The following is a 24,920-nucleotide window of genomic DNA, read 5'->3' on the forward strand; positions in this document are numbered from 1 at the left end:
TATAAGCGAGGATTGATAAGGCTCATACGCCGTGGCGTTCTTAAGACACTAAAAGTTGTCAATGTATGTGTGTTTGCATTATTGGATGTCTGTGTTTCTGTGTATTTGTGCGTTTACTAACAGTCGCAACGGTAAATTCTGATAAGACAAGCATTAATGCCTGCTTTATTTTCCTTTATAGTGGCTTGTAAAACCAGTTGGAAGAGATTAATTACGCCAATGCCATCGTATGCTCATAACTATACGATATATCAATAAACGACACGATCAAGCGGCCGAAAGCGACTTGCGTCGAGTCGCAGTCAATAGCGTAGACCGACTTTTGCGAAAAGAAAGTTGGAAGGTAATAGTTCGAGACGCTCGTCAGTCGCTTTTTGAGACTCGTACGCTGAAGGCGGCATAACGCGGCTGTGGCTTTGCGCACTGCACTAGTTGTTGTTGTACAAAATTACTGTATAGTTATCATAACTTCGAAGTTGTAACAACAAGTCGGTTAATAATCAATTGAAAGTGTGGCTAAGAGCAAGTGAACGCAGGCGGAATTTCAAATTAAACAAAAATATTTATGTATTAACGGTAACTGAGCCGCGAGTACACGAGTATACGGAACGCAGACCGACAGTTATCAGGTAATTTAGGCAAGTGGTTGTTGGAAATATGTCGAGTATGTGTGTTTGTAGCCAAGTTTGTTCGGCTTGAAATGCCTGTGGCGTTTTGACACACTATACTTTTGCATATCTATGTATTATATGTATATACTTATATACTTCCAAGTGTATATTGTGAGCGTGGCTTGCTTGGTAGCTTCGGCTCGAAGCCGACTTTTTCAGCAATCAGTGCATTTGCACAGCTGAGCCGCGACAAACGTGTTTCATTTCGGGCGTTCAGCGCAGTTCCGTCTACGCACAGCGCAAAAACGATCGCGTCCAATTTGACTCAGTGTTTCAATACCCGGCTTGGTTTGGCTTTCGTTTGTGTCGGTTTTGCGGAAAATTACTCTGCGCCCGGTTCTGCGCGTGTGAAATTTTTACTACGGTCTTAAGCGTGTGTCGCAAACAAAGGAAAATTATATTTGCAAGTGAAGGTCATTAATTAATTCTTAAGTATGCAAATCTGTTTCTTTTAATCGAGAAGGAAAAGGCAAGAAAATTGTGTTTAACTTTAGCTTGTGGATTGAAAAGTGCATGAGGCAAAGAAAGAGTGCAAAGAGTGACTTGTTATCATAAATATTATTCATGGTACCAAGATAAAATCAAACTTCGACTTGTTTGTACCGACATCAGCAAAGTTGAACTCCACAAAGTGCAGTTTTGAAAAAAATTTAAATTCACAAATATTAGGTGCACATCACTAAATACTAATTACAGGTTTCTTAATTAGTAACAACAAAGCGTTATTAATATTAGTGATTTTTTGTCGAGTGTGAAAATTATACTATGTATATGTATATACACATATTCAGGGGTTTCATATAGTCTCATGAAGTCATAAGTTATAACGAACCGAAAACAGAACGTTGATAATTAAAATTGCTTAAACTCATTTGTTTATGTAATCCAACAACAATTATTTTAAACAAGTGTAAAAGTCTATGATTTTATGACAAGTTGTGAACCCTTAATTATTTACATATGAACACATATAAAGAATAAATATTTAACTCAATCAAAATAGTAAGAAAATAAAATTATAAATATTAAAAATAATATACATTTCGTACAATGAAAAAAAAAACAATTAAATCATTTCAAAAGTATATTTATTTGTAGCTTTTTCTTCATACTAAAAAATAATTATTTTAACTAAGGCTGCACAGAATCTATATTATTCTTCACATGGCATCAAACAAAAACTATTCTATATATGGGAGTTGGAGTAGCTTCGAATCGATTTAATCTAGATATTATCATCCCACATACTAAATATTGGGTAGTTGAAAAAGTCTTTTCGTATTTTTAATCACATTTCAACTTTTTTTTATATTTATACTAAAAAATAAATAAAGAAATATGTACCAAGTCAACCATTTTTGCCATTTTTCCGATAAAACATTCTCCCATCAGTGTAAAACTCACGTTGGTGTAAATCGAATTTTCGAAATTTTCAGAACGGAAGCGAGCGAACCATTTTTGTGCTATAAGAACTGATACAGCATCATCTCCGTAAACTTCCCAAATTTCATTGGTGGCTTGCGTGGCATTATTTTCTTTTTCATACAAAAATTTCAAAATATAGCGAATTTCTTCATTATTTTCACTCATTTTTGAACAGCTGTAATTTTTTTCCAACTTCCCCGATTTTTTAATTTTTGTCTTGTTAAATGAAGTTTAAAATCTCACCTTTCCAACACTATATAGTTTGACACAAGGTGATTGGTAGCAATGGAGATATACGAATACAACGACATCTACTGACAAAATACGAAAAGACTTTTTCGACACCTAATATTACACACAATACATATTTTTGTTTTCATATTTTCTAATATCCTAATCAACACAATAAAGAAAATAAACTTTAATTAAGAAAAAAAAAGTAGTAACATAATAACAATAGTTTATTAAAAGTATGAGGTAAATATTAAAAAGAAAATCCTTTTCATTTTTTATGAAATATCGATTTCGATTATTTCAAATTTAAAATTAAAATTTGTGCTTAATACATTTTTAGTAAAACATAATATAATCAAAATATGGTACAAAAAATATTGATTTTTTTATAACAAATGCAAAAACTGGGTATTTTAAATATTAAAATTAAAAAAAGTTTTAAATTTAAATGAAATATTAGGATCACTTTTCAAAATTCAAAAGTTAAGTAGTACATACATAAAAAGAACCCAAACTGGAATATTTGTTTTAGTTTCTTTTTTAATAATATCAAATAAGCAAAAAGATTTATTTATTTTATTTATTCATCTGCCTCCAGTCTATGCTACCACTCACAGGTGCATTTCTTATAGCACAAAAGGGTGTAAAAAGTATGTATTTTGATGCTGTATGGTCAAGTTGTAAGGCAGCTATATGACATAGTTGTTTGATCTGAACTACAAATACAATTTATTTTCATACAGAAACTTGATTTCAATCGGTTGGGTTGTATGACAGCTATATGCTATTGTGAGTCTACTATATAACGGTGGTTCCGACAGATGAGCAGCTTCTTGTGAAGGAAATAACGGGTGCCAAACTTCAGATCAATAAAACTCAGGAACTAAAAGGACATGCCAAAATGTACTAACGAGTCTTCTGAGCAGGAAAGCAGGGCCACGTATAAAATTTCTTCGCTCGAAGCATCAATATCTCTATGGATATTGAGGAGAGCTAGGACGATCAGTCTTCGCTAGTCGCATGCTAAAAGTAAAACTTTAGAAGAGCCGAAAACAGTCTTTCACTGTTAGCAGCTGATACAGGCAGATCCATGGTTGGGTAGAACTTTTGTACAAATATTTGGGGTTTCAATGAACGTGTTTGGTTCTCTCCCATCTAGTATCCTCGCGCAGAATTTGAAATTCAAAATCTTTTAATTCCGCAATATTATTAATATATTTATGAAAGTTTCGGAAGGAACCTAACCGCCTCCAGCGAATCGTTGATGAAGCCACTATCACTCCCTTCGCATCGGTAAGGTCATTTATAATGTCTGACGAGGATTTAAAGAAATACAGCAGATAAAAACGTCGTGTGAAGCTGTCTTGGCCGACTGTCGTCTTTTCTTACTTTCTTTCCTGACAAAAGCACCGCTTTTTTATAGGCTAAAAAATTCGTCTCCTGAAACTGTTTTTATAAAATCTGTTATAGTAATGTGACTGAATCACACAATGCTGGATATTTGTGTAGATCTTTGATATTTGCCCTCTAGTGATATTAGTCATTTGTTGTCGTGTTCCAATGATATTTCATTGATGTGAATCAACTCTTTACAGCTATATTTCTACAAGAAAAAATTGCATGTCAATCCAATAAGGAATAGTAGGCTTACTGAAAATACATGTAGATATAACAACCTGACCAGATTTTTATACCCAAAAGCGTAAATACTATTGACGAGTATATATTTATCTTAAATGCATTTCAGAAAAATGAAAATACTAGTACTAGAATTTAAAATTCCCAATACGCCATCAATCTCCCGTACGCTTTAAAAAAAAACAACGAAAGAGCTAAAAAATATTTATTTAACGTATGTATATATGCATATATATATATCATGAGTATGATTATATGTATGTTGCTACTATAACTCTTTCATCTGTTAGCTAACCTTCGGCATCAACAAAATTTCGACTTCATTTAATTATCACACAGTAATTATTAGTTAATTTTAAGTTTCACTTTCTTCAAGTTATGTAACAAATTCAACTATTGCATTAAAGGTCTTATGAGCCTCGTAAGCATAACCTTCATTATTGTCGAACATTCACTAAGCTTGAATTAAGTGCTTTTGATTAACCGTTACTTTGCTAATTACCTATATGCCTCTGCTTTATGTGATGGGAACAGCAGAGTTATCGAGTTGAACTCAATACTAGAGCGTAAGAGGATAACTCATTAGTATTTAATAAACGCTTAGCAAGCTGAGTCTACAAATTTCATTATGCTAGTCTCTTTGATTAATACAGTTTGTATGTTCGATTCACAATTTGTTAAAATGTGGCTAATTGCACTATAGACAGCTCAATATGATTGTATTGGATGTTTTAAGAACTTGTATCATAATAAATTCTAATAAAAATAACTTGAGTTACTTTCTCACATTTTTGTGAGGTGAAACTAAAGAGGATGACATGTTTTTCTAATATATTCCTACAATTAAGCATATTTCTCTCATAGTTCATATATATTTTTTAAGAAAGGGAATAGGGCAACTAAGAGCTAGACTTCATCTAAGAATTCTAAAGTTTCTACTGACGGTTTTTGGTATGTCCGAAATACATCATTCTGTCTTATTTTCTTTTGAACACAAAATAAACATTTATTCACTATTATATTGGTCATGAAAAATATTAAATATATATACATAAGTTGTTAGTTGTTAGTTGTACTGTGGGCAAAAAATAGTAAGACTATATTCATAATTTTAAAAATCTTAATCTTTTGTATGTCGTCCCCCTCAAACTGGTCTCAATACATTTGTGCCAAAGCTATTTCGAACACTCGAAAGAGTTGTTAAAGTCAATTTTCCAATTGACTCAAAACGGTTTCCTCGGAGCGCTCGTTTGAATCGATGCGCTTATGATGCCGTGATGCTCTCAGCTTTAAAAACACAAAAGAAAAGAAACATTTTCATTAATAGTAAAGAACCAAGGGTAATATGGCGCTAATAAATAAGAAAAGTTTCATTTTAGGTCAATTGACATAAGATTAACGTTCTTCGTTCAGCTTTCTATAAGTTCAGAGATAGTTAAATGGTCTCCCGAAATATGGAAGCAGGAGCTACGCATATCAACTAGATTAAGATTAAAATGTAATTGATGAAAATGCAACTTCTCATAGGAAGTTCGCTGTTTTGGGGATATGCTCTGAGATCCCTATGGAAGCTGCTGTGAAAGCTTGCGGAAAATAATGAAATGTTTCCGTGTTAGAAAATGTGACAAAAAAATTTTTTAAAAAATGCCAAAATTACGGCGTTTTTGAAAAAAAAAATCTAATATATCCAAAATTTTGTTAATTTTTGTCCAAAATGGATTTTTGGTCAGAAAAACTGGTATATCATTGTTTGGATAAGTATATACAGAACACGCAGAAAAAATTTCATAGGGATCGGATCATTGTCTCCGAAGAATTATATTGAAATATCGATTTATAATTCTATGCCATTATTTCTGGAGGTATAACCAATCGATATATATATACATATATATATATTTTTTTAATATCAAACTGGTTAAGCGTCTTAAGCATCAATATTCAAGCCATAAGGTTGGGTGACTACCGGATATAAAGTATTTGATAAAGGAGATAAAACAGCAACTGTAAAAAGAAAACCGGTTTCAACGTAATGCATTTTCAGCCTCTGGTTCGGATATGTATGCATATATAGTATACATATATATATATCTGCATATTTCAAAACTTATTGTATTATAATTAATGGTTTTGCCTTTGGCTAAGTAAAACAAATCGAGTTACATAGTAATGCATATATACCGCTTTTAAATATATTTTGTACAAACTTATGAATATGTATGTCATATACATATATATTGTTGAAACTTTGTTCGAAGCACGAAACACATGTTTAACAAACAATAAATTATTTTAAAATAGTTAATAGGAAACATAAGTTTTCTTGTTATTGAACTATTTTCGAAAAAGTAAATTATTTTGAAAAAGTTTCTTTGCACTTGAGTAAAATGCTTGCTATTTCTTAGATCGAAAATGAAAAAAAAAAATATTTAAATAATAATCTCACAGTGGTACTCTCTCGTAAGACAAGACCGTAATTTGCCACTTCCATAGAAAAGCTTCTCATGAAACTCTTAAAGCTTGTGTACTTGTTTTTTATTAAAAAAATAAATTAACGATTTTCATGTTTATTTAACTGTATTTAATAAACACCAAATGTATGACGTACGATAGTCCGTATTTATGTATGTATGTGTGTTTGTTTGGTAGCAACAATTGCAGTTGTTGACATTTATCTTGAGGCGATGAACTTTATTGCAAGTGCATAACTGTTTGCGCATGTAAATGAGTTTGTAACTTCTCTTATGTGTATATACATACGTTTGTAAATAAATAAATATATATATATATATCTGTGTCAAAAAACATAAAAAATAAAATTTAAATTTTAAGAAGTCACGCGTTAAATGCAAGCAGTGCAACGAGCAGTAGCAAATTTCGAGTTGAGAAATGGAAAATCCCCCTTCAACCAGTTTATTTTTCAGCAGCAAATCTATGAAATATTAAACAACACTGCTTATAGAAGCTTGAAATTGGTAGCTAGATACGCTGGAATGATTTGCAATAAAAAATAAAATATTAACACTGACTAAAAAAATATTTCGCCTATGCATTAATCTTCATATTCGTAGAAAAGGTAATGAAAAATTAATCAAACTGCTTTAGAACGAGCTTAAACTTTGACATATCTAACTACCAAAGTTAATAACTCAGAACAACAATAGTTGAAAACTCTAAACATTTTGGAGTGTGAGACAGCAGATGAAGCTTTACATAAAATGTATTTCAGCTCGACATTCCTACGAAGTTCATCAATCGTCACTGACTTATTGCTATAGTCCATAGACTTGACGTAGCCCCACAGAAAATAGTTTAACCGCATCAAATCGCACGACCGTGGCGGCTAATTGACTGAGCCATTTCGTGAGATAACACGTTCACCAAACTTGGTTTTCAATAAATCGATTGTGACATTCGCTGTGTGGCTTGTGGTGCCATCTTGTTGGAATTACATATTGATTTGGACAATCATCCAATTCGGGCCAAAAATATTCGGTTATCATTGAGTGGTAGCGATTCCCATTCATAGTAATGTGCCAGTCTTGGTTTTAACGGAAGAATTATGGCTCAATGATACTCATAAACCTCACCAAATCGTAATTTTTTCGGAATGCAACGGTGACTCATGGAGTACGTGTGAATACTTATTGACGAAGTCATTCAGCCAGAAATATGCCTCATCGCTGAAGATGATTTTCCGATGAAAATCCGGATCATTTTCAAGTTGTTGCTCAGCCCAATTCACCAACATACGACGATTTTGGTGGTGAAGAGGCTTCAGTTCTTGCGTCAATTTGATCTTGTAAGGATGTAGGACAAGATCTTTTCGCGAAATTTGCCACAACGACGTCAAAGAAATGCCCAACGCTTGAGAACGACGTGTGAGAGACTGATTTGAGTCTTCTTCAATTGATGCGCTAGCGACAGCAATATTCTCAAAACTACGGGCACTTCTTTGTCTGACTGGCACGGAAACATTTTGTACTGTGCCTGTGGATTAAAATTTGTCCACTAGATGCTCAGTTGTTGATCTGACAGGATGATTATGATGATAAGTTGGACGTAGCGCTCCTAAAGTTGAGGCCACTGGCTTCGAATTTCGGTAGTAAATTTTATTAAATTCGACTCGTTGTTGGATCGTGTATCTTTTCATGATGAAATGGCAAACCCTATTGAAAAGAGCGTGAAAATATATTGCGTACTTTTCGGTCCTTTACGGTTCACTTTTGTAGCGCCCCTAGAGAAAAAAATTTTACATATTCTATAGGGTTTCCAATCCAATATGCCCTGTTCAAGGTATAAAAGTACATCTGAAATACAAAGCATTGCATTGATCATAATGATCTCCCTAAAATAATCAGTGGTTAAAAATAAAATTCGACATATCAAATGGAGCATAGCTATATAGGTTAGGTTACAGAGCTTTCTCACAAACTTTTAACTTTTCTCTTGAGAGACGGGTCTTTTGTGACAACGAAAGCTCTTAGGTAAAAATCATAAAACCCTCATGCAATAATAAGATTATGTAAGACAAAAAAAAGGTCTGCTGAGACAGCTAACATCGATTTAAGCCATATTTCGCGGTTCGTTGTGATAGCTCAACTTTGGTTTAGCGAAACTTGAGCAGTCACCGTGACTTCTTGTAAGCAATTTTTGCTATTGGTCTCGGTCAAAATCTTTGGTTTCCCCTATCTAAAAGCAAGTAGTTCAAAACACTTTTCGCTCGCATATTTCAAGTAAGATTTATGGAGTGTTCGACTGCAAGATGATTGAAATGAAGAATGAACAAAATTATTTCAGTAGACTAATAACAGGTAATGAGAAATAGAGCGTAAAATCTTCCACGAGTTAAATGTCGCATGGAAAAATATTCTAAACTTTATTATTATTAGCCATAAAAAGCTCATTAATTAGTAGGTATTCCCTGCTTATTACTGTTATTATGTTTTTTCTCATACTAATTAACCGCTCACCACTTAATTTTCTCTATCGAACTAATTGATTTTATGGGCAGTAAATTAACATATGTTACTTTAAACGGTAATATATTTTCGATTTCTTTATTTTGGCTTAATATGATTTATGGATTTGCTTCGCTTATTTGCCATGCGATAAGCTTATTGCAATCGATGGCAGACGAAGAATTTCCAGTGTTTACCAACGAAAGAATTTTCAACAGTTCTTGATAAAGTTCATGAAGTTAGATGAACATGCCTTTGTAAACATATATTTGTAGTATACATATATCGTCACCTAAAATTCAAAATAACGTAACATCACTTTTCATAAGTTTGCAGGCGTCGTCTTAAAAACGATACAATAGAAGCCACTCAAATGTTGTAATAAATTTTCAAGTTGAGCTGAGTAATAGTTTCGGAGATACAGCCTTCAGAACTTGTGCGCTCAAGCTTAGCTAGGCAAAGTGCGACGTCTTTAAACGTATTTTTCTCAAAACTGTGTTTTTGAAGTCGGTTAGCAAGACTTCTCGAGAACTACTCAAGCGATCTTCATGAAATTTTACACATGTCTTTGAGATACAATTCTTAAAGACTTGGATGGAGGATTTTTTTCGATTACAACTATTTACAAAAAAAGTTTCGCTTAACTTTCACTGAAGTTTGAATTTTTTTGTAAACATGTCTGCCAAAAATCCAATTTTCAGTTTTTTTCCTTCATCCAAGTTCTAAGTTAACGTTTTAACCAAAACACGTATTTTTTCACTTTAGATGATTCTATAAGGAGTTATCCTGCCAACGCGGGTGCATCTGTTTTTCCGAGGGGTCACCGGAAATGGCGTCGCAATGACCGAGTTTAAAATATTTTTTTCCAAAAATTTCAGAATTTCTGTGCTAATAGTGTATGTTTGTAACAATAAGAAATTCTCATAAAATATTTCATTTTTATAAGAAAAAATGCTGTTTTTACCTAAGGAAACCCATCTATCCTCTTCATACGAATTAAGCTCATTTAAAAGCGTGTACTTGATTTGCTCATCTTCAATTACCTATAACCTGCTTATGGCAATAGCATATATGATTCATTATTTAATATAGTTCGACTTAATGAAAAAATGCAAATTTATTTATTTGCTTAAAAAAACACGCATGCGTAATTTATAAGTTATTATAATAGGAAAAATTTCCCGAGTGAAAACACAAACAATTTAAATATGTATAGACGAGAATAGATAATTTCTGAAAGCAAACAAAAATCATAGCTTAGAATGAAACTAATCGGAAACGAAAGATAAAATAACAAACATTTAGGGAAAAATAATTTACGTGCGATCTAAGGTCGGAAAAAGGAATGGGAGAGGTGTCGTTGCTGTTGTAATCGGTAAAAACGGTTTATCTACATTTTCGGCAAGCCTATAAGTCCAATCGAATGAAGTTGTATAACAATGTTGCAGGTAATGACATCATCTATAAATTTTGTATACAGACTTTTTTGACAGAACCTCAAAATTTATGTGAAAAATAACCCTTAAAAATTTCCCTACCTTATCTCGACTTCAGATTGCCCGTAAATTATTTTTCTCTCAAGTTATTTTATCTTTCGTTCCCAATGGATTTCCACATACTATGAATTTTTATATTTTTTATTATTTTGAAAGGTTTCGCACTAATCTGAGAACGAAATATGAACGAATAAGGGTTTTCATACGAAAAAATGAGCTTATAGTACACGAAAGGTTTAATGATAACCACATCATGATCTTGATACAATTTATTTAAAAGTTAGATACTATTGAATATTTGTTCATAAATCTGACAACTATTGCTTTTGTTAGTTTTATGTAAGCTGTCCTCGATTCGCCAAATAAATGGAGCGCAGCAAGTCGAACAAAAAGCTGGTCACATAAACTGGCCTAAACAAAAAATCGCAGAATGCTAAGAGGTTATAATACTTTATTTTGGTATCCACTTACATAATCCCTGATCGAAGTCAAGTAAATAACTTTATGGTTATTTCCTTTATAATTTGCTCATAGTTAGTAGAGTGAAGGCGTATCGAATATGTCTATAAGTATCATTCAACTTTTGTTACGAAGTTGTTAAAATCACACACTTTACACTTTCTACAGGGTACTCGGTATTTATGATTTTATTTAGTACAATTTGACTCTGATTATATTTATTATATTTAATTTCCCAGAACACGCTACTTTTCTACCATCACCCACTGTGTCTCTATTTGTTTTAACGGTTGTTTGTTTTCTTAGTTATACCCTGCATATGTTTAGTGAGTTTGGCACTAAGTTTCTAGCAACCAGAAGGAAAAATCGGAGATCCTATAAAATATATACGTATATGCTTATATAATCAGAGTGACAACCTAACTTATTAATACTCGTCTGTCTGTCTATATATGTGCATTTGTCGCTCAGTTTTTGAGGTATTGATTTTAAATTTTGTACACGTCCTTTTCTCCCTAAACAAGTGTGCAATTGTCGGAATTGCTGATATCAGACCACCACTGGCTATAGCTCACATACAAACTGAACGTTCGGAAACAAGTCCCTGTATGTAAAAGTTTTTTATTTGACGAAATATCTTGACGAAATTTGGCACAGCTTATTTTCCAAGAAAACTGAAATCTCCAAATGTATTGTTTGTATAGAATTACTATAGCATATAGCTGCCATACAAAAGAGAACGATTAAAATTTAGTTGTTGTATGGAAAGCATTTTTATTTGAAGAGATATTGTCAAGAAATTTTACACAGATTATTATTAAAAGAAAGCTATAATTTTCAAAAATATATGATAAGATCGGACCGCTACAGCATATGCAAGTATATCTGTCATACAACTAACCGTTATACTAACCAATAAACTAACTAATATACTCTTTTATACTATAAGAAATTACCTGTGAAGGGTATTATAGTTGCGATGCAGTCGTAGTTAACTTTTTTTATAATATTTCGTTGACATTGCATGCTGGCACAATTTAAGAAAAACTGTAAAGGTTGCAAAGTGGATTAAGCAGCAGATGAAAACAACTACATGCGTTACAGCTATTTCCACACACCCACACACACACATAGAAATACACTTATTTGCATGCAATGCATTTCATTGATGATCCACTGTCCCGTTCTTGCTGTTGTTTGCTTTTGTAGTAGTTGGCAGCCACTTAATGAAATTGCCTGCTGGCAGCGCGGGCGCGAGTTAATGACTTTGTATGCGTGTGTGTGTGTGCAATAAACTGACTGCTCTGGCGGACGTAATCGCTCACATCATTACAATATTTAACTACATTTTTGTGATTTGCAAGCGAAATGTCAATAACAATGTCACAATTTCTAAAAACATGCAAAGTTTCTGGCGCTTCACGTGTGCCGCCGTTTTATGGCTATTTGCTTAGTTCTGTTGTTGGCTTTTTATTGTTGTTGTTGGTTTTTTTAATTATCTTTTGTTGCGCTTTCTTTCTGCATGATAAATTTCGTTTCTTTGTTGATAAGTGCCTGGCAGATTAAGTTAATAGCAATTGACTGAGGGAAATGTTTAATATATGCTTTTAGATTGGCGGAAAGATCTCCGTAATTTAGAGATTTCATAATCGACTTAAGGTTTAAAGTCATAAAAAAACTTAAATTCATAAAATTAAAAAAAATTCTACCTCTACATATAAGTATGTGTATATAAATCCATAGACATTTTTAAATGTTATGCTAATACTCCTCAAGGACAGTAAAGATTGTAAAGAATAGTCCGCGGTGGATATTAAAGAGATGCAATAAAAAATATATAGTACATATATGCATATGACCCATTATGACACTTAATGGTTTACATAATAACTTTTAATAAATAAGTTCGAAAACCTTCAGCGCTGTGGTGGAAATAACGAGGCTTTCAATAGTAGACACTACAAAAGTAGACCGATAGGCACAGTAAACGGCGCCATATTTTTCCCGCTCTTTTGACATTTCTCTTCAGTAAGGTTTGACATTTCTTCATGGAAAGATTTGCGATACAACAAAGAGTCGAATTTATTAAAATTTAGCACCAAAATTCAAAGTTAGTGGCTTTAACTTTTCGAGCGTTACATCCAATTTACGGTCATCATTATCGTCCTGTCAGATCAACAATTGAGCGTCTATTGGAAAAATTTGAATCCACAGGCATAGTACAAAATAAAACCGTGGAAACCGTACCGTGTACCGTTTGAAGCAATCACGGTACATTTACGATAACCGTAACTTTCTTTCCAAGAAATGGTAAAGGGGTAAGGCTAGGTTCGATGACTGAACCAAGGACCACACTTAGACTACTATATGCTGTCATAAATATGCTGTTTGTGAACTCATAAAAAATTCCTGTACCCAATAAGGCGCCAAAGTGCCTTAAGTCAAATACAAATTTTGTGACATAATTGTTTAATTTTTCCTACCAGCTCAAGGGGACATCTAAAGTGTGAACTCTGAAAATTAAGTCAAGCCTGCTAGATCAAACGCAGGAAGCAAGCTGGCATCCGATAAGCGCTGGTCAAGCTTCCGTGAGCTCAGCTATGCAGTAATAGCAAATACAGGGAGAATGAAGCACCGACTCGTTCCCGTTGTACTGATAGTAGAGTTAGAGTGCTTTCCGTCCACCTCGTCAGCTTTACAGCTGGGATTCCGCTGTGGCCTGGCACGATACTAGATCTTACCACAAAGTGACGCGATGCCATTGATAACGAGGTTTGGCATTCTTTAATCATCCTTGAACACACGGTTAGTGATATCAAGGCGTCCTGCTATCAGTGCTGATATTTACTATTTTGAAGCAAGTGACAGTAAATCTATTAAATCTCGGCTTTAAAAATACAACATTAGTCAGTTATTTTGAAACTGAAGGTGATTGAGAGTTCCTGACAATATATCCCTCCATTAATCTTCTTACCACATTTTGACCCATCCGTAAAGAAGCTCATTGTCTCTCCCCTCCTATGGCTTCTACCGACCCCCAACTCCCTCGCAGGTTTGTAGGCAGAGCAAAAGCCGCCAGAGTTTGGTTTGGCGACTCCTTGCACCAAAAGATCCGGTATGAACTCAAAGCGGGCGAAGCGTTCCGAATTTTCAGACACGCGCTTGAAGAAATGGTTATACAACCTATAAATATATGTATCTTCAATGATAAAAAAGTTTTAAAGATGTTATAAATCATTTGAACGTAAATATTGACCAAGATATATAAGATAAATTTATATATATAACTATAGCTGTTGTTTGGGTGGTTATTATTGTACAACAAGTTGCATCAGCATACAATAAAAATATGCATGAGAACTTAAGCCTCCTACTTAAACGCACCCACCTAACTGTTTTATACGCAACTAAAATTAATGCGCGATATAAAATAGAGCTTAAACGGATTTTTTTCAGCTTGCTACTAATAAAAATAAAGTGCCCTCCCCCTTTTGAGTACTTGAAAGTCCGTTTATCCACACGATTTACGTTCAATATTTTGCAGCACGAGTTGTCACAAATAATCGCCCTTTCTCTAATTTTAGTTTGCATTAAAATCGATTTCTGCTCGGATTTTATTTTCATTTTCAATTACCAACTTGATCTGTGATCACACATTTATCCGTCACACGCTTGTCAACGATCTTATACAAGTCCACAAACGTCTCTAAATATTACCAAACTCTTTGGCGGTTTTTTAATAATTTTCGTGCAAATTGTGCTGGAGAAATATTTGCATTATTAATAATAACAAATCTTTATATGTGAGTGATGAATTTGTTACGAGAAAACAACTGTGCTAAAAACTGGTGATATGTTTCGTAGAAAAATAATAAATATTTGAAACCTATTTTAGCAAACATGTGCTTTATGTAATGGAAACTTAATTGCCTGCGTCAATGTAAAGATTACGAAACCTAGGCTTGGCTTAAAGGGATACGTGGATTTCGTCGTGTAAAAAACAACTTTATTCAATATTTCTTTTCTTATTTATATAAAAATATAAAAAATGAAATATTGGGTAGACGAAAAAGTCTTTTCGTATTTTGTCAATAGATGTCGTTGCAGTCGTATATCTCTAGTGCTACCAACCACATTGTGTCATACAGTGTTGGAAAAGTGAGAACTTAAGCTTCATTTAACCAAAAAAAAAAAATTAAATTCGAGGAAGTTGAAGAAAAAAGTTACAGCTGTTCAAAAAGGATTGAAAATAATGAAGAAATTCGTTATGTTTTGAAATTTTTGTATAAAAAAGGGAAGAATGCCACCAAGCCACCAATGAAATTTGTGAAGTTTACGGAGACGATGTTGTATCAGTTCGTGTAGCACAAAAAGGTTTGCTCGCTTCTGTTCTGGAAATTTCGATTTACACTGACAAAGTTTTACACTGATGGAATAATGTCTCTAGCAAAAAAATGGGAAAAAGTGATCGACCAAAGTTGAAGTTTGATTACAAATACAAAAAGACTTTTTCGACTACCAGATCAATTCTGAAATTTTTGGAAAAAAATATTTCATTCTCGGGATTTCCGGTAACCCCTCGAAAAGAGATGCACCCGCGTTGGCAGGATAACTCCTTACAAGATCATCTAAAGTTAAAAAATAAGTGTTTTGATTGAAACCTTAACTTCGAACTTGAACGAAGGAAAAAACTGAAAATTGGATGTTTGGCAGACATTTTTTCCAAAAAAATTTAGCGAAATTCTTTTTTTTTTTCAAAATAGTTGTAATCGAAAACAAAATCTTCCTCCAAGTGTTTTAAACTTGTATCTGCGTAAAGATTTCATGAAAATCGATTGAGTAGTTCTTGAGAAATCTTGCCAACCGGCTTTAAAAAAGCAGTTACGAGAAAAACGATTTTCAAGACGGCGCACTTAGCCCAGCTAAGCTCGAGACCACAAGTTCTGAAGGCTGTATCTCTAAAACTATTACTTGGATCCACTTGAAAATTTAGGACAATATTCTATAGGTGCTGTAGAATTTAATAAGTCAATAAAATTTTCTTGAAACCCCTAAACCCATGTAACACCTTAATTTCATTTAGGTACTGATGTTAATACGGCAGTTGTAAATTTGCTTCTTGTGAAACAAACGAATTCAGAAAATTGGTTCAAAAATCTTGCTATAACGACGAATACCCTTGAGCCTATCACGCATCTTTCATGACGAATTATTTCGTCTCCAGCAAGTTCACTTGGCTGACTTAAAACAAGATGCTAGATGTTTCATACTTAATTTATGGAAAACTGGACTCCTCCTTCATTACTTCTGGCTAACTTAGTGTCACAGCATCCTTTAGGCCGGGCCAGACTAGCCTTATATTGATTCTAGGTTTTCAGATCCGTCTCCAAAATATGAAATTTACTTCTAACACTATATGTCAGCCTTGAGAGCAAAAATGTATCAACTTTTTTAAGTGAATAATGAAATTTTTGATACCATATTGGCATGTTGTACTGCCACTATCCAGGACTGCGAAGCTTAGTCTCTGTTCCGCACGAAACATATAAAAAATTCTCTTGCGAAGCAACGAGCGCATTTTTTGCTTTAAAACAAACATCTAATAAGTTCGTATAGCCATTTAAAAGCGGCACCAAATTTTTAGATCCTTTCATTTGCCGGTTAATATCAAAAGGGCAGCCCACAAATGGAAGAGAAATTTGGACCAAATTTTATTTTATAATACTTATATTAAAATGATATCAAAGCTTATCGGGAAAACAAGTTAGTCTAGAACGTCCAATGGAGAGATATACAAGTTATAGCTTTGCTAACGAATTTTGTAATTTTTTGACGCCTAAGGACATTTTATACCCTGAACAAGGTTGAAACAACCAGAAGGCAACGTTGGAGATTCTATGATCCTTAAAATTGCACCCATAAATTTAGAAGCCCTTCCAGAAGACTATTCGTGAAATAAAATTCATATATGTACATTAGACTCATATTGAAATAAAAATATATATATTTATTTGCAATTTGTCTTTAATTACAGGAAATGCAGTTCGTATGACTTAACCAGAACTTCACATTTTATTCCAAATAACCGAAACGACAATCACAAAGCGGCGAATTGCTCAACAATTTCTGGTTTGCAGATCAATTATAAAATCAGCAATACTTTTGCAATAAACAAGTCGTAAGCCACGGGGATCGAAGCCACCAAACCGCAATGGAGGACGTTGTGAAAAGCGAAAAATTCAATGGGCATAAAATGGAGATTGCGCACCATGATCCGTAAGTCTAAGCAGCAAATGCAAAATTCGTATGCAAAGTACTTTTAACCAGCAACTAGAGACACCAATTAACGATTAACACATTATATATAGTATAAATATATACATGCGTATGTATATAAGTTAGTATATATTATTTTCTAGCTGATTGTGTTCATTTTTTATTTCATTTTGTCTACCCTCGTAAACATTTTATTATTACTTAATATCTGCATATTTGAATTCCGCCACTTCGTCATTAACTCTCCGTTTCGATGAAAAGTTGTTTGACCAGAAAGCCAGTTCACTGCAGACCGCCTTCTGAATAGACGAATGTTCCGCATGTCTAATGCAGAAACCGCAAGATAATAGGCACATACTTATGTGAATTAGTAAATATTGGTACATTGCTGGGTACAGTGGGTCGCATAAGAAAAATTTGTACATAAAAATCTATCGATGATGGCTTTTATCAAAGAAATGTCAAATGAATGTCAGATAAGTCCTGTCAGTTTGATGATCGATGGCTATTGGTAAACAGATGTCATATATACATATAAGTAGTTCCTGTCAGCTGTAAGTCACATAACACCTGTCAAATTAAAGTCAAATATAGTTATCGAACGGTGCCATGTGGCCGGACAGCTCCTGTCAAAGGAATGTCAGTTAGCTGCTGTCAGACGGATGACTTATTGTTATCGAAAGTTTTCTGTCAAAAGCATATTTGAATAGATGTAAAACAGATGAGGAGAAATCAAAGGGACTTCAAACAGCTTCTGTCAGTTAGATGATTATTTTTTTTTATTTGACGGAAGTATCAAGAATTTATGAATGCCGCAAAAGTCTTTTCTTTATGATGAAATCTGTTATCTAGAAGGTAAAAAATAATTTAGGTATATCGAAGCCTCTTTCATAATATTTTTAATGTCAGAGTACCAAGTACCAAGTTTCTCAAACACTTCTTCTATGGGCGTATAACTTCTTCTTCTTAATTGGCGTAGACACCGCTTACGCCATTATAGCCGAGTTAACAACCGCGCGCCAGTCGTTTCTTCTCTTCGTTACGTAGCGCCAATTGGATATTCCAAGCGAAGCCAGGTCCTTCTCAACTTGGTCCACTTCCCCCGGCGGGTACTGCGTCGAATACTTTCAGAGCTGGAGTGTTTTCGTCCATCCGGACAACATGACCTAGCCAGCGTAGCCGCTGTCTTTTAATTCGCTGAACTATGTCAATGTCGTCGTATATCTCGCACAGCTCATCGTTCCATCGAATGCAGTGGGCGTATAACAATATTTTATTTAATCTCCCAACTTCATTTTTCGATGTGGTAAGCCATTTAAAATTTTTCTCAGAAATAAATATTTCTCTTAATCTAATACTCCATTTATATAATTAAATACAAAATTTGGAAAAGGTGGCAACACTTTCAAAAATACTTTTACTTTTAGGTCCTCTAAAATTATTAAATATTTATAGTGAAATAAATAATTTATTTTATGAACTTAATGTAATATAAAATTTTGGTCAGGTGGCAACACTTCTTAAAAAAACTTTTACTTTTAATCCTTCTTAAAGAGCTTTAGAAAATGCTTTAGTTAAAAATCAATAATAAAACAATTTGCTGATTTCATGAAGTTAATTTAAAACAAATTTTTAAACAGCTGGCAACTCATTAAAAAATAATTTCAAGTATAAACTTTTCTAAACCCATTTATTTGAATCATTTTATTTTTTTAATATATCCTTCATCCTACTAATTTTATGGAATAAAAATTGTAAGCAGGTGGCAACCCACTGAAACTTTTAATAAGAGTTTTCCAAAAAAAATGTTAATTTTATCAAAGATTATTGCAAGATAAGAAATAGATATTTTTGCTTTAGATTTTTTTTCAGATTCTTTTTCAAAAAAATTCAATTTTATAAAAGAAATATTACAAAATCAATATTTTTTGACAATAGTAAATTTATGTGTAAACAGGTGGCAACCCTCTAAAAATCTTTTAAAAATATATTTTTTAAAAAATTGTTACAAAATCAATATTTTTCTACAATAAAAAATTTTTGCATAAACATGTGGCAACACTCTTAAATTTTTAATGTGGGCTTTTCAAAAAAGACTTAAATTTTTATAAATGATTGAAAAATTTTAAAATTTTTTGAGTCTTTTTTCTATTAATACGTACCACTGTGCGGCCTAATCTCAAACAATGGCGAGCTATACAAAAGAAATATTTGCCTCCAACAAACAATTTCAAATTGCTGACGAGCAAAAATTACATATTTTGCAATATTTCTTACTAATAACTCATTCATATTAGATATGTTAATATATAGAGCACTCATACATACATATATACTATATATATACATATATACTTATAAGTAAATTTAGAACTAAACAGTATTAATAAAAACCAATCAATGAAAACCGGTCGCTTAACTAAGCAAAAGCAACAACAATGATAACAATGTGCTAACACTTTCCTCTTCACCCGTTCATTAAACCCGCCGCCAAAGCGGGTAAACATAGCCAGCAACTTCGAGCAACATTGTTGTCTTAACGAAAGCGAAAGCTAAACAGAATTGTCTAGCAATTAGAACTGTTGACTAAAGCCCAGAATTGTCTAGTAGAACTGTTGACTTGAGCCCATTAATTTGTAGGTTCCGCCGGCATTCATAGGTGTACATAGAAATGTACATGTATATGAGTGTAATTTGAAGGTGTGCGGCATGTGGTCGGCCTTGAATGCCGTTGCAGCTGATCAAACATGGTGGTTTTGGTATGTGCGCCACCCACAACATTTTGTTTCTTTCAGCGACATACCACAAAATCGCTAATACTATTTACAAAGTCATTCTTTTACTCAGCTGTTTTATTAAGGGCTTTGAGCAAATTTTGCAAAAGAGCATATGTTGAAATCAAACATTTTGAATAGAGATTTAGAAACTTGCTTGAATATATCAAAAAGAAATATTCAAAGGCAGTCTGCTATAAATTTCGAAAAAATTTGCTTATTTTGCAAAATATCATAAGTTAAAATTAGTAATTTTTAGTATACAGTTAGATAAAGACTTCCTCACCATGGGTGTCAAAATTGTCCCTAAGAAGCCTTTTTGAAAAGATTTCGATGTAATAGTTAGGTTAAGTCAGGTCGTAAGGGTGATACAAATTTAATGAATCCCATTTCGTTCTTTGTGTTACTCATAAACTCCTGAAAGTGCATCACCCAGAAAATTACTAAGACGGTTAATATCAATCCCAGAAACTACGCTAGGTTCGCCTTAAGATTCAATCTCAGTCTGACAAAAGCCGGTTAATAGAGAAGAAAGTTACAAGATGATTTCAACCACTCAGCTTTGGCAAAAAGCCGACAAAATATTTAGCCACACCGTGGATGAATCTATTGAATAGTGACCAATCAGAATACCCACAATTGCAGCGAAATTGACTTTAATAAGACACAGTAGTTCGCGGAACGTCTTACGGTTCACTCTGGTTGCTGACCAGACCTTGTTGGGTTCATTGAAGGTCCAAAGGTCCAAAGGTCCAACACCAGAACACAAGAAGACATCGGAAAATCGACTCATTTCAAATTGAATGAAATCGTGGAAAGAGAGCTTACATGTCCATCGACTTTGCAGTTTTCGGCTATTGACCAGGCACCAATATAAGTAAACAATGATGCCGTGTACTTCTCAACTAGTTAGCGAGCTCAAAGAAAATGTAGCCGCGCAGCTATTGGAGTGAATGCACACCTCTCTAAAGGTAGAGTACATCTATTTCTATCTTAATGACCAACTCCGCTTGTAAATTGCTAGTTGAAGGAGAGCTCCCAATCGGAGACGCGACCTCCTAGTCTCCCTCAAGCCTTTTCGTGACCATTTGACCATTAGTGAAGAGGCTAGCTGCAACCCTTGCCCAACGACTTTGTCCTGGCCACAAATGCCTTGCTGGTGTATGAGTCAGGAAAGCAAAGCCCGGAAAGCGTTATGCGATGCAATGCTTTTGTATTGTAAGGAAAGAAATCGAAGCTGTGGAGAAATCCCGTGTAACCCTCACGCCGCCCTTAATATACCCAGGGTATTGCATATGATAACTAACTTTGCCTGCAATATTAGGTACCATCTGATCTAATTAAATCAGACCATTGAAGCGAATTCATGACGGACCACACCATTTAACAGGCTTTTTGACTCATTGTTAGTGCGCTATTCGCTAGTTTATTGAACAGTTTTGACCTATTATTCAAAAACCCATATCTCATCATCGGTTATGGTGCTTTTGATGAAAGTAGCGTCCACCTGCTACGTTATCAAGCGTCTCCTTTGCGACCTCTACTCGCGATCGTTTCAGTCTGAGTACAATTTAATTAGATGATGTAAGCACTGTACACTTCTTTTGGTTTTAGCCAACAAGTCAAAAAGGAACAGTCAAAGTAGTATAAAATGAATAGTGAACAAATTTAGACGTTAATTGAATCAATTAAATTTAGAGACTATTAACCTATCAACTTTTTAATCTAGAACTTAATTGCTTCAGATAAATACCTTTCCAGAGTAGAAAAGAATAAAAAAGTTGGAAGGGTTTGACAAGTTTGAGAAGTTTTTCAAATGTAAATTTAAGGCTAATTGAGTATATCTAATTGAGTCGGTTTGAATAGCAAAAGAAGCGACGCGATTTGCCACTTAATAATCTGGGTTTAATTGTCTTATTCAAGAGCTTAATTTTCTCAAATGATATAAAACATACTTCATTTAATAAGGAAATTAAGATTAAATAATGGAAAAACGGATGTGTCATTGGATTTATAATACACTTAAATTAATTTCTTATATAATTTTAGTCTTCCTTTGTATGGTTTCAGTTTGGAATTCGTCATACATAATACTCACCTTAATTAAGCAACAATTTTTGAATTATTTAACACACTCTCTTCTTATTTTAACAGTAACGAAATAGTCGAAGCTGAGCCGCTCTCATGGAAATTTTGGAAGAAGCGTCGCTATGTTGTTGTCTTCTTGGCATTCCTCGGTTTCTTTAATGTTTACTCGCTGCGCGTTAACCTCAGTGTGGCCATAGTGGCAATGACTGAGAATCGCACAGTGATCGATGATGCTGGCAATATTTCGTATGAACAAGATTTTCCTTGGGATTCAAAGCAGCGGGGACTGATATTGAGTTCATTCTTCTACGGTTACATAACAACACAGTTCATTGGCGGTTTTATTGGCGCCAAAATCGGTGGCAATATTGTGAGTGAATGCGCATGTGCTTGGCGTTTATGTTAATATGATTGTCAATATTGATATATTTCTTTTTATATTTGCTGTTTTTAGGTGTTTGGCTTGGGTATCGGTACTACTGCGCTGCTAACGCTGCTCACACCCTTGGCCGCTAAGCATAGCTTGGAAATGTTTCTTGCTGTGCGCATCATTGAAGGTGTTTTTGAGGTGAATATCCAAAAACTTTTTTTGACTACGAAAAATCGGAAGGGTTGTTTGGGTGTGACCATGTTTGAGTGCCCAAGCTTATAAAGAATATTAAAATTTTAATAAAACCCATTTTTTGTGAGGAAAACTCCCACTAGGTAAACGTATAAAGCTTAAAGCTCACTGACTTTAATCGAACTTCAGAGTTTACCAATTTGAAAACTCTATCATGCTCTGTTCATTTGTTATAGAGATCATATAATAAGATGAAAATTTTTGCCAAAAAGGTCGAGGAAGCACCTGGGTCTACTTCATCAGAATGTTCAACTAGCGTCGAACTTTAGAGCAACCAGCTATAAAAGCTCTTTTATATCAGACAAACGAAGTCTAGGTTGTAATCGAGCCATATGGAATTTTTTACCTTTTCTGGATCAAATTCCATCTCTTATTTGTGAATCACTAAATTAGTTCCCATTTCTCAAGTTAGAATCCTGCCAACTTCCCAACTTAAGGGCTTATCAGTTAAGTAGGTGGAAATTCGATATCTACCGAGTATTACTATATTTCTACTAAACAAGATGAATATCATATTAATATTATATTTCCTTCTTCATCCTTCTAAACTTACTAACTTCCTTCATATTCTTTCAAGGGCGTCACCTTCCCCTGTATACACGCTGTCTGGTCGCGTTGGTCACCACCGCTGGAACGTTCGCGCATGGCCTCCATTGCTTTTGCGGGCAATTACGCCGGTACCGTTATAGCTATGCCTTCATCGGGTCTCTTAGCATCGGCTTACGGCTGGGAGAGTGTTTTCTACGTATTCGGCACAATAGGTTTAATATGGTTCTTCATATGGATCTTGGTGGTGCGTTCGGGCCCGGATCGTGATCGTTTCTGCTCGGACCATGAACGTGAGTTTATACAAAAGAAAATCGGTTATGGCAGCAATAAGCAAATCAAACACCCCTGGAAGGCGATATTCACCTCGAAACCCTTCTATGCTATTATCGCTTCACATTTCTCCGAAAATTGGGGTTTCTACACGCTGCTAACGCAACTGCCCACATTTTTGAAAGGTGTGTTTATATACTCATATTCTTGGTGTAAACAATTTTGTGATTTCGACTTTTCCAACATTTTAGATACGCTCAACTTCAATCTGGATAAGACTGGCTTCGTTTCGGCTGTACCCTACCTGGCTATGGGCATACTGCTCGGTGTCTCCGGCTACTTGGCTGATTGGTTGCAGATTAAGAAGATCTTGACCACCACACAAGTGCGTCGCTACTTCAATTGCGCTGCCTTCCTCGCTCAGACCATTTTTATGATACTCACTGCCTACCTCTCGGATCCAACATGGTCGGTGGTTTGCATCACCATAGCAGTGGGCTTGGGTGCCTTCGCGTGGTCGGGTTTCGCGTGAGTATCTTAAAAGTTGCTCTATTATATTCATCAAACTCATTGAACTTTTCTTGTGTTTTAGTGTCAACCATTTGGATATTGCACCCCAACACGCCAGCGTTTTGATGGGCATCGGCAACACGTTCGCCACCATTCCCGGCATTGTCAGCCCCCTGTTGACTGGCTACTTGGTCACAGAAAAAACGGCTGAAGAGTGGAAAGCGGTGTTCTTCATTTCGGCCGGTATCTATCTCATCGGTTGTGTCATCTATTGGTTGTGGGCTTCGGGTGAACTTCAAGAATGGGCGAAGACACCCGAACAAAAGGCGGCAGAGGCTGAGGAACGTCAACGTGCTGTGTTGGCTAAGAGCAATGGCAAGGAGGGTTATGTGAACACGGCAGCTGAGCTCAAGGAGCAATAATTCATTTTTACATACACACAAGCATACATACATACATACATATATACATAGATGTGTGTGTACATACGGAAAAGTTGTGATACAGAGTGTAAGAAGCAGCGCAGAGGCGAATCTTGTGCATATCCCTATAAATTTGTCCTAATGATGTAATAATTAGTTAAGCGAAAACGTTTGTTTGTAGATATATGCCTAGTTTAAGTGTAAGTGTTGAGTGAACAAATCATATTTGAACGACTTTCGAAAGTAAATATAACAAACAATTTTTAAAGAAGAACGCTGACTTGTTTATTTCAAGGCCTAAAAGTAGGCAATATTATTTCATATAGTGCAAAGATATTGCCCAGTAGGAAATTGGAAAGCGACGTGATTATATACTTACCAAGCTATATGTACACATACATACATATATGTTATTTACTATAAATTTATTATATTATCTATTAAATTTTCAAGGCTTTGATTGAAATAAAATCTGAAATCTCATTTGCAAAAATGTATAAAAATTACTAAAGGTCAAAAAATAAA

At 34.3% G+C, this 24,920-nt stretch overlaps 1 protein-coding gene across 3 annotated transcripts; it reads left to right on the top strand.

Annotated features, from left to right (window-relative positions):
* The first annotated feature begins 380 nt into the window (after positions 1-380).
* LOC120777575 (sialin) lies at positions 381-24,669 on the top strand. 3 transcript variants are annotated; one of them, XM_040108981.1, is made up of 7 exons: positions 381-629; positions 16,919-17,160; positions 22,089-22,392; positions 22,477-22,590; positions 23,222-23,648; positions 23,715-23,991; positions 24,056-24,669. In XM_040108981.1, exons 2-7 carry the CDS (start codon positions 17,096-17,098, stop codon positions 24,393-24,395), a joined length of 1,527 nt encoding a protein of 508 aa, XP_039964915.1. In that variant the 5' UTR covers positions 381-629; positions 16,919-17,095; the 3' UTR covers positions 24,396-24,669. The 3 variants fall into 3 exon arrangements, with proteins under 3 accessions (XP_039964915.1, XP_039964914.1, XP_039964917.1); XM_040108980.1 differs by lacking the exon at positions 381-629 and adding an exon at positions 827-1,084; XM_040108983.1 differs by lacking the exon at positions 381-629 and adding an exon at positions 14,531-14,687.
* Positions 24,670-24,920: the final 251 nt, after the last annotated feature.

The sequence above is a fragment of the Bactrocera tryoni genome, chromosome 5 (genome assembly GCF_016617805.1).
Source record: "Bactrocera tryoni isolate S06 chromosome 5, CSIRO_BtryS06_freeze2, whole genome shotgun sequence".
NCBI classification, from domain to species: Eukaryota; Metazoa; Arthropoda; class Insecta; order Diptera; family Tephritidae; genus Bactrocera; species Bactrocera tryoni.

Coding starts and splice junctions, on each gene's coding strand:
- LOC120777575 (XM_040108981.1), top strand. CDS start 17,096: ATGGAGGACGTTGTGAAAAGCGAAAAATTCAATGGGCATAAAATGGAG. Junction 22,393..22,476: donor CCAAAATCGGTGGCAATATT/GTGAGTGAATGC, acceptor TGCTGTTTTTAG/GTGTTTGGCTTGGGTATCGG. Junction 22,591..23,221: donor TCATTGAAGGTGTTTTTGAG/GTGAATATCCAA, acceptor TATTCTTTCAAG/GGCGTCACCTTCCCCTGTAT.